Consider the following 15,084-nt stretch of genomic DNA (forward strand, 5'->3'; position numbering starts at 1 on the left):
ATGATGATCTCCAGGCTGTGCCCATCTCAAATGGGACGTCTTTTGACTTCGTCACAACTGAGAATGGACCCGTCTGTTTGGACCTGTACTCCACCCCCCAGTACAAAATGGACCAGCCCAGTGATGGTACAGGTGAGCTGTTTACCCTCTACCATCTTCTCTCTAACTTTTCTTTAAAAGAACAAACTGAATAACGTGAAGATGGAGTAGGACTACTGCAGAATTAATGCTAAACTAAATTACTATAAAACTGAAAAAAAAAAAAACAGGTTACAGATGGTGGTGACATTAACAAAGCCAGTTTATGCTGCTTTTGTGTCTAGTTACATTTTAAACGAGCACTGCTGCCATGTGGATATCTTGTAAAGCATATTATGGTTAATTGCATTTTTAAGATTACCTCATAGGGCTAAATGTTTTTTTGTAGGCTGAGACAAACTATGAGACAAACAAAAAACTAAAATTTTGGCTGCTTTTTCCTAGTTTCTGGAAGGGTGACATTAAACTTGATAGTAATAATAATAGTAACACAATTTACACTATAAAGAAACAAAATGAACATTTTGAAGATTTATAAACTGTCCATAAACTGTCCTATCATTGAATTTATTTGCCTTAGACTCAGACATTTTCTTTGTTTTGATTGCACAAAACTTTCTGTCTTGACTGTTTCTTTGTACTTTTACTTTTGCAGTTTGTCGGAACCGATGTCACATAATTATCTTAAAGGGGCACCTCACTGATTTTACAGTCAGTTTACTAGTCACAGGGGGTACTCGACAGCCCATGAATACAGCTGTTCAACATCTTCTGAGACTCTGAAGGAACCTCGTAAAATCTGAGAACTCACTTGAGCAATTTTGCTTTGTGCTTAGAAGACAACAAGCTTTCAGCCTACACTAGTGGCTGTTGGTCTGTCAGTCAACCAGTTCAGGCCAGACTGAAAATCCAAAGAACTACAGGATGAATTGCCATGAAATTTTGTATTGGTATTCAGGGTGTGCAGAGGATGAATCCTACTGACTTCAGTGATTGCCTTTCCTCTTGTGGAGAGGTTTCAAATTCATTTAAGTTTTAAAAGTAATGAAAACAATTGAATAGCATACAGTGTGTTTAAGAGCACTGGATCATTCACACAATATTATCATTTGTGAGTTTTTTTTTTAGAATTTGAAGTTTTATTAGGTTTTATCAGTAATATTAAACAGGAAAAGCAAAGCAAAACAAAACAAAAATAAAATGTCATAAAATAAAATGAGTAAAAACCAGGCAGGTAACCAAACAGTCATTGATATAGGAAAGGTCATTATTTCATTATAATAATGTAGTGGGCATTAATACATGACCATAATCACATAATACTGTATTAAACCCTCAAATTCTTGTCAAGGTCAGGCCACACATATATCCACTAAAGCTGTCCTTTAACCATATCGTTTTTGCAGTTCAGTCTCCTCAGCTTCTTTTCACATGCAACTATCTCCATGATTGTTCCATCCACGTATTCAGTGTGGGAGTTTGGGGCTCTTTCCAACATCTAAGAATCATCAGAGCACAAGTTGTGAAGCCACTTGTTAGAACTCTGAATGCAGATTTACTTAGCTGTGGTACCACAGTTCTGTCCTCAAGAAGACACAACCTAGGCAATGTAGGCAGGTCACATTTGTACAAAATCTAAAAATGGGTTCATGTTCTGTTTCACTTTTCCAACATAAACTGTCTTTAATTAGACACATTTCATCTATGAAGTATTTTGTATTGTAGTCCGTTGTTGTGAAGAATTCTCTCCTATGTTTTTTCATCAAATGTAGCCCAAGTCTTTTTCCTATATCATCCTAACATGTTTGTTATTTGCCCAATCATGAGTGTAATATTAACAAAATATCAGTATTTCATTTTTTAAATGTCACAGTTATTGGCAACACCAGTAAATCATGACACCCCTAGTCATGCTTATACTCAACTTTATGGAAGCTCAATACCAAATCACTGTAGTTCTGTACTTAACTCAGTAATGGCACAGACTACTGTAATTATCAGTAACAGTGATTTGTGTTTTTGTGTCCATGCAGAGAAGAAGGATGAGTGTGTGTATGAGGTGTGTTTGCCCCTGGAGGATTCGGCCTTGGAGGGAGGAGAGGAGAAGTCTGAGGAAAGCAAGGACGGGATGAAGAAAAGAGGAGTCAGTACGATGGTCAAAATCTTCCACTTCATCATGAAACAGAGCTACATCTGTGCTCTTATAGCAATGATGGTGAGTAATGCAGCCCGCAGATGGTGTTACAGAGTTACAGAAGCTGGCTTAAGATGCATTTGAGTCATGCATTTGGATGTTAAGAAGGAAAACATCCAAAATCACTTTTAGTTGTGAATTTAAAATTGACCATAAACCATAAAAATGACTCTCCTTAAGTAGAACTGGCTGCGTTAGTGTGAGTGTAATTGACAAAAAAAAAAATCCCCAAAACACATTATACTTCTTAAAACCAAGATGTGACTGTTGTTTTCCAGCCTTCGGCTTATTTTTACAGTTTGATTCGACATGACATGAGTGGAGCATTTTAACCAGAAAGTCACCAGTTCAAACCCACAGACTTGCTGGAAATACACTGGTGTGGTTAGTACATGACAAACACTTCTGCCTCCTCGATCAACTTCGTTTAAAATACCCTTGAACAAAGCACTGATCTGCCATCTCTGCTCCAGTGGAACCACTGGCTGACCAGCAGGCGGAAACTGTGGTTGTACAGGGCAGCTTCTACAGGATTGGCAGTGATATTTCCAAAGAAGAGCATCTGTTCTCAGTTTAAGGTGCAACGTGTGATTTTTGGGGCACTTTTTTTTTGCCTTTAAAGGACAAGACAGCAGAAGATATGACAGGAAATGGGGAGAGAGAGTAGGGGAATGACACGCAGCAAGGTGGGATTCTGACCCATGGCTGCTGCAGAGGACTCACAGCCTCCATACATGGGGCATGCGCTCTACCAACTGAGCTACCCAGGCACCCCAATGTGTAGGAATTTTAGTATAAAAAAAATTGAAATGAACTCAAATTATAAATAGATTGTGAAGAAATTACAGTTCAGTCAGACAAGTCACGTTTTAGAATGTTTAGTAGCAAAACATAGAGTTTGGCATCTAAGCTCTGACCTCATCACTCCCCACAAATTATGTTTGCATAGAGATATTAGGGAGTGATGAGGAAGAATCTTGATCTCCTGCAGGTTGATGCTGGGGTGGTGGTGGAGCTAAAAGAACAGGCAGTGACACTAGTGCGAGGCAACAGTACATTAACAGGCAGAGGGAGAGATGGGAAGCTTTAACAGTTTAAATAGATCACCACATTGGAAGGGTGTGTTTGGTATGTACTACGAAGAGTGAGGCATGTCACATGTGATTGGTGGTGCAGCTCGAGTTGACTGCCTGAACTAGCTCGCAGGCGTCGCTATTTTTGGTATATCAAGGATATTTATGTAATCAGAGATATCTATTGAAGTTAGTCATTACATTTGTTTTAAAACCACTTTCTCCTCTGTCCATTCATAGAAACCCAAACAACTGCGTAAAACTTAACTGTATTCATCAATAATTTTCATGTTATGTGTTGTCTACAGGCATGGAGCATCACATACGTCAGCTGGCTGACATTTGTCTTCCTCATCTGGTCTTGTATGCTATGGATGGTGAGGGACCGGAGGCGTTACGCCATGCTGTCTTCTCCCTTCATGGTGGCCTATGGCAACCTGTTGATAGTTCTGCAGTACATTTGGAGTTTTGACAGCCTGGATCCAATCGACGGACTCTCTGTCAAGAAGGACAACCCGTTCCACTCACTTTCATCCAAGGTTTGTGAGTTATGTATAGTAAACATATTCCAGTGGTGGCTCCATAACATTGTTTCCAACTTGTTTCCAGACATTTCCAATGAGTTCAGAGAATTGTCAAGTCCGAAAGTTTAAATTTATTGAAAATGGACTAATAGAATAACTTTACAGAAGTGACAATATGTTTTTTCTTTCTAATAAAAACAATTATGTGATTGAATCCGGTGAATCACATAATTCAAACTAAGGATTTTGTTGGAAGATTTAAATTCTTTTGCCGTGATGACATCAGAAAATATTATAGACATTTGATGTTTCATTTGAAAACCTGAATCAAAGCTTCAAATTTGAAAAAAAGACAATTCATAGAGCCCTAATTATAGCCTGTGATCCAAAAACACAAATGTGATTTAATATGTGCAAGAATTTCAGATGTGTTCTGCATGCAGCTAACAGAATATATTTTTTAGATTCTGACACTAAACATTGTCAAACTGTGTTTGTCTAATAGTCAATTACCTAAATAAGAGAAGACAGTCAGACAATGCACTCCTGCAGGAGAAGGTCAGGTTTGTGGTGTTTTGACAACTTTTGGACGAGCTCAAAGACTTTCATGTTGGCTGTTACTGAGCCTGACCTAATTGTGTCTAGAATGAGGTGTTATATATCAGTAGGCCACTGCAGACTTTTTCATATTCTTCACACCTGAGTTAAACTGTATTTTTAACGTTTATTTGAAATGCCAGATGAATGCAGTGCATGCCTGAAAGTTCAGGCAATGACTTTACGCTTCGAAACTAAATTCTGATTTATATATATATATATATATATATCTTTCCCCATGTTGTTGTGACTCCTGAACTGTTTATTGAGTTCATCTTTTCTTGTCATTTTATTTATTGTGTGTAGGTCCTGTGTCTGCTGAGCTTCTGGCTGCTGCTGAGGCAGACACTCACAGAGAGACAGGAAAAACAAAAGGAGGACAACGCTGATCTCTCAGGCGTTCATGTGGAGGATCAGAAGAAGAAGGGTAAGCACTGGACTCTTATTTTATTTATGTTATATTAGGATTACTGTAGGATACTGCAACATAACTTTTATTTAGTATTCAACCTGGAGACATTGTTTCTGCTTTTAAATCCTGTCTTTAAACACATTTTTCATGACTTGCTTTTTCAGCTGACAACTAGCCCTAATACACAGCTGTAATGTACAGCTCTGGTGTGCAACCACCTGATTTTAAATTTATTTTAGTAGTTTCAGGTTCAGTAGTTTTGAGGTTCTTCCCCTTGTTTGGATTTGATTTGATTTCATTTGTTTATCAGCATTTCTGTAGTTGTGCCTGTGTTAGCCAGCTGGCCGATTTTCAGCTGTAGTTCTTTGGTGGGATGTTTTTATGGTTAAAATTTACAGACAAAAGACAACAAGATGCCACAAAGACCCCACAAACCTTTTCAAGACAGAGCACAAGCCATGCATTGCAACAGGAAACAGCAAAACATCAGTACAATAATACAGCAAGAATATCCAGTCAAACTTATGTCCACTGTGCACCATCTTTATTTTCTTATTCTGCCCTGTTTAACTACTACAAGCAGTATGCAAATATTTAATATGGTTTATAACAAACTAAAATGCAGTTTTATTTAGTTTTAGTTTGTTTTATTTAGTTTTGTGTATTTGTCAACAACTATAACTCGCCCATTAGTAGCAGCTGGTCTATAAATGGGTAATTATACTGATAATATGAAATTTCTTCTTAAGAGAAGCTATAGACAAGTGATGTACATTAATAAACACTTAAAAATGTCCTTGTGTGTTGTAAACATCTATTAAATGTTTACTCTGCTTGTAAATGCCAAATAAGATAGGTTAACATGAAGTCTTATACAAACTTTAATAGAATAATAAAATTTCAGATAATGTAACTATATTCCCATCCAGTGTTGTGCATGACTGTGCTCACGTGAACAGATCAGTTTGTAACTAATGAAAGTGAACTTAAGTGTCGTTCACTCCTTTTTTTTTTTTTAACATATATTTATTTGAGAGAAAGGGCATTTCTTACCAGCAATTGACAAAAAACATTTTATTTTTTTCAATAAAACACTTCACAGACAACATAATACAAATAAATATGTAGAAATATGAATAAATCAAAACTGTGGATCTTCTAGTATATAGGAAAATTTACCCACAACTCTTATAACTACACTCTGGCATATTGAGAGCTTCGTAAGTGGTCCCTGGAGAGGGCCATTCATGAACAATAAAGAATACAGATCCTGCCTTGTTTTGCAGGAGAGTCTTAAGTCTTTTGAAATAAAGTACCAAAGGATCCCATGTAGTATGGAATTTTTGGGTTGACCCTCTAATTGAGTATTTAATCTTTTCTAACTTGAGGAATAACATCAAGTCATTCATCCAAGCAGAAACTTTCAGAGACTCCAAAGATTGCCAGTTCAACGCTAGGTTGAATGTCCTTGTGAAATGCTTCAGATAAAGTCTTTGTCATTCACTTAACAACACTTAACAACACTTAGCACACGTCAGCTAATTTAAAAAAAGTGTGATGCAGACTCGCCGCAGAGAGAGAGTGTGCTTATATTTGGCTTACGCTGCAGACTGGCGTCTCTGTTACAGAGAGAAACAGGCAGATAGATTTGGTTTTCGTCTCACTGCAGGTCTCATGCACTGTGGTGCGTTCAGTTTGGACTAGAAAGTCCAAATTTCCCAGTTGGAAGTATGTTGGTTTTCAAGTTTGCTGTCTGCTGTAGTGTAAAACATTCTCAAATTGTTGCAAATTGTTGTTAACTATAGATATAAGTTATCCTGGTCATTCAAATTAATACAAAAAACATAGATATTGCACACCATTTACTATGACATCATAGTGTCTCTGAGAGAGGGGGAGGGGTTCTGTTTAAAATTAAATTTTAAGTAATTTGTTCATCTTGGTTTGATTTTTTAGGAAAAATCTTTGTAAAAAGCCTTCAGCTTCCAACTGTACGTGCACAACTTTTTTTTTATAATGTAGTATATATGTTGTGTATATGTATTTTGTGTCCTAGTTCTAAGTCAGTGCAGAGTTTTCTGATTGGCTGCTGTGTTTTATATAGAGGAAGAGGAGTCTGAGGAGGGAGAGGAGCAGGACCTCATGCAGGTTCTGGGCAACATGGTCATGGCTCTGCTGGTTAAATACTGGATCTACATCTGTGGCGGCATGTTCTTCTTCGTCAGCTTCGAGGGAAAAATCGTCATGTACAAAATCATCTACATGATGATGTTCCTCTCCTGTGTGGCGCTCTATCAGGTACCAAAACACACTGATCATGACTGTAAGTGCTGTGTACATTTTTCCGTTGTGTACACTACTTTATTTCACGTTTTAGCCACACTAATTAAACACTGGAATAAGAAATCACTGGAAATCTAAATCCTTAATCCTTGTGATTTTATATAAATAATCTGCTAATATTCTAAGTTTATGGGTATTTACCTTGTTTATTAGAAGATCATTTTATTAGTAGCTAAGTAGTCCATTCACTGGTTATGTTGGTAAGCACAGAGACTCATATTATTTTAAAGAGTTTTAACTCAGGCTGATTAAGCAGAGGGGATTTTGGACAAAGGTGCATGTTTTTTCCTTTATGTGTGTTCATAATGATTCCTTTCCAACTGTGAACACGAATGAAGATCAGAAACAATAAAAAGGTGCCTTGTTTTACATATTTAAATTCCAAACTATACAGGTCAGCTGTATGAACTGTAAATATCCTGGCCCTTGGCATTTTACTTTTGTCAAATCTGGCTCTTCTAAAAAAGTAATTGTATAGGTCTGCAATACACATTTATATAAAATCAGTCAAATCTATTTAATATCCATGGAACATCCTGACTACATAAAAGAAATTTAATTACAGTTGTCTGTAATTTGCAGAAACCTTAGACCAAAGATTTATTTTGCTGAAAAGGCAAAACAGGGCACACATACAGTGGTGCTGCATGTGTGTATTTTAAAATTAGCTTATGGGTAAGACGCTGTAAAGTTTCCAAATTCAATTTCCCAAAGACAGAAGGTGCTGACAATTTTAGTATGTCATAAAGTTTGTGTACAGCAGGCTCATAATCCACAGTGTATTCTTGACTGTTTTATAACCCCCTCCACAATAAAACTAAGCAGTCGCCCTAAATCCAGACGTCCTCTGTGCACCGTATTTAATTCATTACAGCTGTTAATGTCAGAGAATTCATCACCCCCGACACACAATGATCACAGTTATTCTCATCTAGGTGCACTTTGAGTGGTGGCGAAGGATCCTGAAGTACTTCTGGATGTCGGTGGTGATGTACACCATGTTGGTCCTCACCCTGGTCTACACCTTCCAGTTTGACAGCTCGCCGAGAATCTGGTACAACATGACGGGGATGGAGGAGAAGAGGTGAGCTCCACTGAGCACCACACGTCTGAGCAGCAGCTTACTGACTCACTGCTGCTCTCACTGCCCAGACTGCTAACAAGGACAGTTGGATTTTAAACTTTGACACAGTTTAGTTATCAAACCATCCATTTTTGTATTTTCTTAACTTGCCCCTGGATTTGATTTGTGATGAGGACAGATGTCTGAATTTTTCAGTTCTTTGAGGCTGGTTTAAACTCTGTTTGCAGCAACAAGTCCTTAAGCCCAAACCTGCAGAAGAGCAGGTTTGTTAAAGGTATGATGAAAATTTTGTGATTTTAGATTGAAGCGTGCAGGTTATTGTGAAACTGTTTTCATCTGTTGCTTTAAACAATTTAAGTTTCACAATAGAAAGTTAAATATAGCACTTGAGTATGATTAAATACACAACAGAATAAAATAAGAACCCTTAAAAAAGAAATACATAATCTGATTTTTTTTTGGTTGCTAAAAGATCAAAGGAAACAGGCAATAGGACATTTGAATATGATATTATGTTGGGGTTTGGTCATTTGAGCCCAGATTTGAGTACAGATAGATATACATGGATTGATACAATACAACACACACAAAATGAGACTTGCCCCAGTGCATGCTGGGAGGGTTTTCATCAGACCTACATGATGTAAGTGCAATCATATGATGAGTTGCCAAATTAATGATCACTGATCATAGTTTCAGCTCTGCACTGATTATGTTGTTATTTTCTAAAGAGCACACTGTTGTTATTCCTGTTTTTTAATGAGTGCTGTTCTTGTTTTAGTCTTTGCCATTACAAAGGCTTTGCTTTGTGTGTGTATGTGTATATGTGTAAAGTTTGATTGATTGTTTATTCATATATATTATCCAGGATTAAGAACTCAACTGTCTAACTGAGTAATGGAAGAAAAATCTTGATCGCAGACGAGGCGTTTCAAGCAGTTTAGAAGCATTGTTTTCTGTAAGAAAGAGTCCCTTTGGCGTGAACTTGGGGTTTTGTAACTTTGCAGAGCTTTTACATACATAAAAAGCCGTATAACATAAAAAAGAACATAAAGCATAATGTGGCCAATTAAATATCAGGTAATGTACATATATTATGGTTGAAGTTTTCCATTAGTCTTACTTCTTCAGTCTTCTGTTCACTGAAACGGGTACTTATATTCACACCTGAGAGCTTCCTCATTCAGATACTTAAAAAAAAACTGAAGTATTTTTTTAATATTATATTATATATTATAATATTTTTTTCTGTTTCCTCTCATTTTTCCCTGTGTGCAGCTTGAACGACCTCGGCCTGGAGCGGTTTTATGTCTCCAAGTTGTTCGCAAGGATTTTTATTCCTACTTCCTTCTTGTTGGTGTGTATTCTCCACCTGCACTACTTCCACGAGCGCTTCCTCGAGCTCACCGACCTCCAGGCTGTAGTGGCCAAAGAGGAGAGCACGATCTACAGGTGAGACACGTTCTCTTTGTTTTCTTGTGTCCAAACCATTACTTAGAAATTTACTTATTATTTAACTTTTACAACTGAAATACAAACAAACTGCAAATTTTGAACAAAAGTAAGAAAGGGAGATGCCAGATTTCATTCTGGTCGCTTTATTCTTAGTTTGCAGTCTTTGGTTTTAAAATTCTGAGAAGTCTAAAAAGTCTGATCAATAAACACATCAAATTTTTAACATTCCTGTCATTCTTATCATTTTTCTCTTTCTCACTTAACTAGTAAGCTATTAGTTTGCACTTAAAATTGATCTCTCACTGTCCACTGTGATGTCTAACCCCAATATCCTGTTTCAAAATGAAATCTTTCACATTTAAGAAATAATAATATTCTTTCTTGAGACCTTTAATAACACGAAGCTGTGTATGAGCATCAGTCCAGACAGTATTTATCCTTTAGTGTGTCTGTATTTCAAGACACTCATGCTGGTTACAGTAACTGGTGTCAATTTATGTCCTTACAACTGTGTCTTTTCTCTTTATTTCTTCAAAACACTGCAGAAAAACCCTGCATCTACATAATCTTATTAATAAGATTATGGGATTAAGAAGAACATAACACAAAAATATATTTCACAATATGACCAATCTATGCAAAATCACATATAAAATAATCAAACTGCAATGTTCAGTTCACTGAATTGTGTTCCACTGTTATGCAATATATCAGCCCAGACTCTGTAAAATCAAAAGTTCAGTATCTTTTTTTAACTTTAATTATAACTTGCTTGCAATCATTAATTTGGGCATCAGCACAATAGAATAATAATATATAATTATATCAACACAATTAGATCCAATTTGTTCCTCTCATGTGTCAACATTTGAGTCAGTGTTAAAGTGGAAATAGATGACTTTTTTTGCTTTAACTTATTATGAAGAAAGTGATCATTGCACAGTGTAATGACTATGACGCCTGACATTACATTGATTCTCTGTAACCCTCACTTTCACTGTGCAATTTGTCTGCCACAGGACATGAATTTTCCCAGGAAAATTTTGTCTCCATTATAGGCCAAATTAATAACTAACTCTAATGCAAGCCTCTGCTGTAGTTACTTGTTTGTGTGAAAAAAGAAAAATTATCCATGTTACACCCGACCACCTCAGTTGAACACGAGGTGTCTTCATCTCACACTGTTCTGGATAGTCACACCTTATTGAACACCCATTCTAACCGCTGTTCTCATCACCCATCTGTCACCGTGTGTTAAATGTTACATAACATTAACATTTTCACAGTCTGTGCTGTGGCGTGTGTGACTTTATTGTTGTGTTGTTGTGGGTTTTCCATCGTTTCGCTGCTGCTTGCTCAGCTCGTCTCTGCTCTGCTTCTCTCTGTGTGACCTGCTGCCATCTCTCCTCTGCCACCCTTCTCACACAGCCACGCTAAAGTCAATGGGCGTGTCTATCTGATCGCGAATAGGTGGGTATCTGCTCGCTTTCTGTGGCATCCACCACCATCCCATTTCACCTCTGAGTCTCACCTTCCTCCTCCTGTTGCAATATGTCCTTTCCTCTTGACACTGACTTGTCCCTTTTACCATTTTTGCCAATGATGATACATTGATGATCTTCTGAATCATTTCACTCCTGGAGTTTATGTATTTTACCGACATGAATGATGTTTGTTTTTGGGTTTTGGATTTTGTTATTTTGCCTGTAGCCTTCTCTTTTTGGGATCTCTGTTATCTTTCTGGATCTATATTAACCTCCCTCTTTCCCCAATACAACCAGTCTACTTACCCCAATTCCAACAAAGTTGGGATGTTGTGTAAAACAAATAAAAACAGAATGCAGTGATTTGCAAATGTGTTCAGACTTGTTTTCAACTGAATACAGTACAAGGACAAGATGTTTAATGTTCAACCTGATGAGCTTAACAATCCCAAGACACATTCTGCCTGTGGTCCAACAGTGTGGCTTCTTAGTGGAAGAGTTAAGGTCCTAGACTGACCTGCCTGCAGTCCAGACTTACCTCCTATTGAAAATGTGTGGTTCATTGAGAGGCAAAAAATACAGCAACAGAATCCCCACACTCTTGAGCACCTGAGGTCATATATCAAGGAAGAACAGGGAAGAATTTCACTTTCAAAGCTTCAGTAATTGTTGTCCTCAGTTCCCAAATGCTTACTGAGTGTTGCTAAAAAAAAAAATAGTGGTGATGTATCACAGTGGAAAATGTTGCAGGCATCAAATCCAGAATGAGTGTTTATAGAAACAGTAAAGTTCAGTTTGAACATGAAATATCTTGTCTTTGTACTGTGTCCAAGTGAATGTAGGTTGAAAAGGTTTCTAGAAAATCATTGCATTCTGTTTTTATTTACGTTTTTTGCCTCCAAACTTGTCTGTAAATGGGGTTTATACTTCTCTGCAATGGTTTCACTAACTGTCAAACAAGCATGTTTGAATCTGAAAGAACTGTTCTTCCTTTCCAGTATCTTGCCAATGATCCACACCCCCCTTCTCTGCACTGAACCTCAGAAAAATTACCCCCTTCCTGAAAAAGCTCGCCTACCCCAAACCACAGGAGCCTTTTGGCCAGATTTCATGCATTTTAATAAAACTATGTGGACATTTTAAAATCAAGTGTCAGTTTCAGCTTGCCTTTGTTGGTTTCTCTCCTCACTGTTCATCTTGACTTCTGTTGTAACTTTATTGTTCTGAGCAGCATCAAGCAAAAAATTCCCACTCAGAAGAGCAAGTAAGTGTGACCCCTGGATAACGAAATGCTTGCCTTGATATGCGGCCGGTTCATGCAAGTCAAACCTGACCTTTGACCTCGCCCTATTGCCTGAGAAGAATTTAAAGGGTTAATGCCTCCCTTCAGCTGCTGCCATTTATCTGCTGCAAGAAGAAAATCCCTCAGAAAAAAAAACAAAGAAAAGCAAAACAAAACAACACAGATTGTTTCAAGTAATGCAGAAGGAATGTGCACTGCTTATCAGATACAATGCCTGATGAATCCAGACATTTGCATTGGAACCTTTTGAGAATCACCTGGGCCATGTGTATGAGTGTGTGTTGTATTTATATACTTATGAGGACATAATGCCTTCAGAAAAGATAGGAATGTAAAGAAAACCCTTAAACGTGTGGAATTTTCACCGCATAAATACTGAGTCCTCATCATCTGCTTTGTTTTTCAGGTTTTCATCTGTTAACAAAAAGTCAGTGGCATAGTTTACGGTGCTGACGTCATCATGCAGAAACCAATGTCAGGTCATGTTGGAAAATGTTTTTAGAAAGACTTGTGAAAAATTTAAATACTGAAAAAAAAAAGCAAGGCAGGGTTAGACGTTTATAGATGCTTTAAATAAGCAAAAACAAACAATAAAAAGCTCTTGAAATTTTAGGAAATAATCCTGAAGTTAGAAGCTGGTCAACACCAGTCATTTCACCAGTTGTAATTTTATTTCATTCATTACTGGGCGCAGTCCCATGTGGCCTGTGGTTTATGTAGAGGAGTCTCTGTCCGGGAAATGTCTCATGGGGATGAAAAAAAAATGACAACAGGCAGCAGGAGAAAGAGTCAACCAACACAAACTACTACATCAGTGAAACATAAAACTACTGACATAATATAGAAACACTGTCTGACAATATATTTCAGTCAACACTTGCACCAAGGAATTAACCGTTTATACCAAACAGTAGTTGTACTAATTCCCTCTTAACAAACACAAACATGAACATAGACTTGATTTTATGTGATGTTGTCTTTTTATTTTCATTCTTTCATATTTATTTATATTAACAAGATGATGTTTTGTTTTTATTCTTTGTTTTTATTTATATTTATTTATATTTATTATATATGTTTTTTCTTGTTCTTATTGTTATGTCTTTTATTGTTCTATCTTATTTCTACTATGTTTTGCATATCTGGCTTAGTGTTTTAAATTTACTTTATTATTTTTACTTTAGCTCAACTTTGTCTTGGTTTTGTTTGGCCTCACTATTTGACATGACAACTGGCAACTCCTTCTACTGAGGAACATTGTGTGATATGATCAAAGGCTTCAGAAAAACTACTAAATAGACCTGTGTGGAAAGATTTTTGTCAAGTATTAATTTGATAAAATTGCCCCAAAAATACCCCTAAAAATAACATAAAGGCAGTTAAAAAAAAAAATAAATCCTCAAATCATAAAGGTCCTCATAAGTATATAAATGCAGATGTGTGTGTGTGTCTGGATACTTGTGTGTTTGTGTGTAACAACTTCTCACTTGTCTTCAGACTGGTGCACCAGGATGGCAGCCTGGCAGACCTCACCATGCTCAGTGCCAGCTCAGTGGAGGCAACGCTGTCCAGAGAGCAGCCGGAGCTGCAGGAGGAGCGGGAAGAGCAAGGGGAGTGGCGATCGGACGAGAAGGAGAAGGAGGAGGCCCTGGTGGTGGTGATGGATGACACGGACATGACTGGCGAGAAGCCCAGGAGCTTCTCCGACCCGCGGCAGTCCAGCACTGAGGACAGCCACCACTGCAGTGCGGGGACGAGGACGGGGACGGAGCAAGAGCCGAGCACAGAGCAGAGCTCAGGTACTGAGCAGGTCCACAAACTTCAACAAGAGCATACAGAGAATCACATCAGGGCTGCAACTGACTATCATTTTCATCAAGAATTAAAGGTTAGGTTAGTTAATTTACAGGAATTAAGTTAATTAAGTTACAGGAATTTATTGCTAAAATATGGCAGATGATGGAATATAATATTCATAAGTATGTTTTCATTTACATGAAATCACATGAAAATAAAAAATATTTTGTTTTCATTATCTTTTTATGAGCCCTTTATATCTAGAGAAGGTGCAGGTCATCTTCCAAGGAGGTGTTGCATCAACATGTTTCTACATTAGCCCAGAACAGACAAACCAGGCGCTGGCTCCAAATAGGTCCTTTCGCACCTTTTTTTTTTTTTTTTTGAGAACTTTATGACTACCGGTTTTTTTTTTGCCTACACACTTAAAAACAAAACAAAACTTTACTTTAAGTTCATCTGTCTGGAACTTAATTGATCATGATAACTGTCATGATCATAAGAATTTCATGTGACTTGCTTGACCTGAACAACGACTTGACTGACTTGATTTACACCAGGGACTGAACTTGACTTGATTCTCACCACAGTAACTCCAGCCTGAGGTTCCTGAGGATACAGGCCGTGTGTCTGAGCACATTTTTCAGAGTTTTATTTAAAAACTTCTCTTGTGAGCGTTTGTGTGTGATGCTCAGACTGTTGTTTTTCTCCAAAGCATATTAAAGCTTCCCAAACTTCTGGCCACGTTTGCTCGTCTCACTGTGTTTACAGCTGAGACT

General features: G+C 37.4%; 1 protein-coding gene across 2 annotated transcripts in view; it reads left to right on the forward strand.

Annotated features, from left to right (window-relative positions):
- Nucleotides 1-15,084, forward strand: part of piezo2b (piezo-type mechanosensitive ion channel component 2b) — a 120,606-nt gene that overhangs the window by 55,928 nt on the left and 49,594 nt on the right. For both annotated transcript variants that reach the window (XM_084731678.1, XM_084731679.1), the window contains exons 11-18: nt 15-132; nt 2,073-2,254; nt 3,615-3,845; nt 4,734-4,854; nt 6,944-7,137; nt 8,118-8,266; nt 9,545-9,718; nt 14,006-14,307. In XM_084731678.1, coding sequence (XP_084587804.1) covers nt 15-132; nt 2,073-2,254; nt 3,615-3,845; nt 4,734-4,854; nt 6,944-7,137; nt 8,118-8,266; nt 9,545-9,718; nt 14,006-14,307 — 1,471 coding nt within the window. The remainder of the gene's footprint in view (nt 1-14; nt 133-2,072; nt 2,255-3,614; nt 3,846-4,733; nt 4,855-6,943; nt 7,138-8,117; nt 8,267-9,544; nt 9,719-14,005; nt 14,308-15,084) is intronic.

The sequence above is a fragment of the Lutjanus erythropterus genome, chromosome 12, assembly GCF_056507025.1.
Source record: "Lutjanus erythropterus isolate fLutEry1 chromosome 12, fLutEry1.hap2, whole genome shotgun sequence".
NCBI classification, from domain to species: Eukaryota; Metazoa; Chordata; class Actinopteri; order Lutjaniformes; family Lutjanidae; genus Lutjanus; species Lutjanus erythropterus.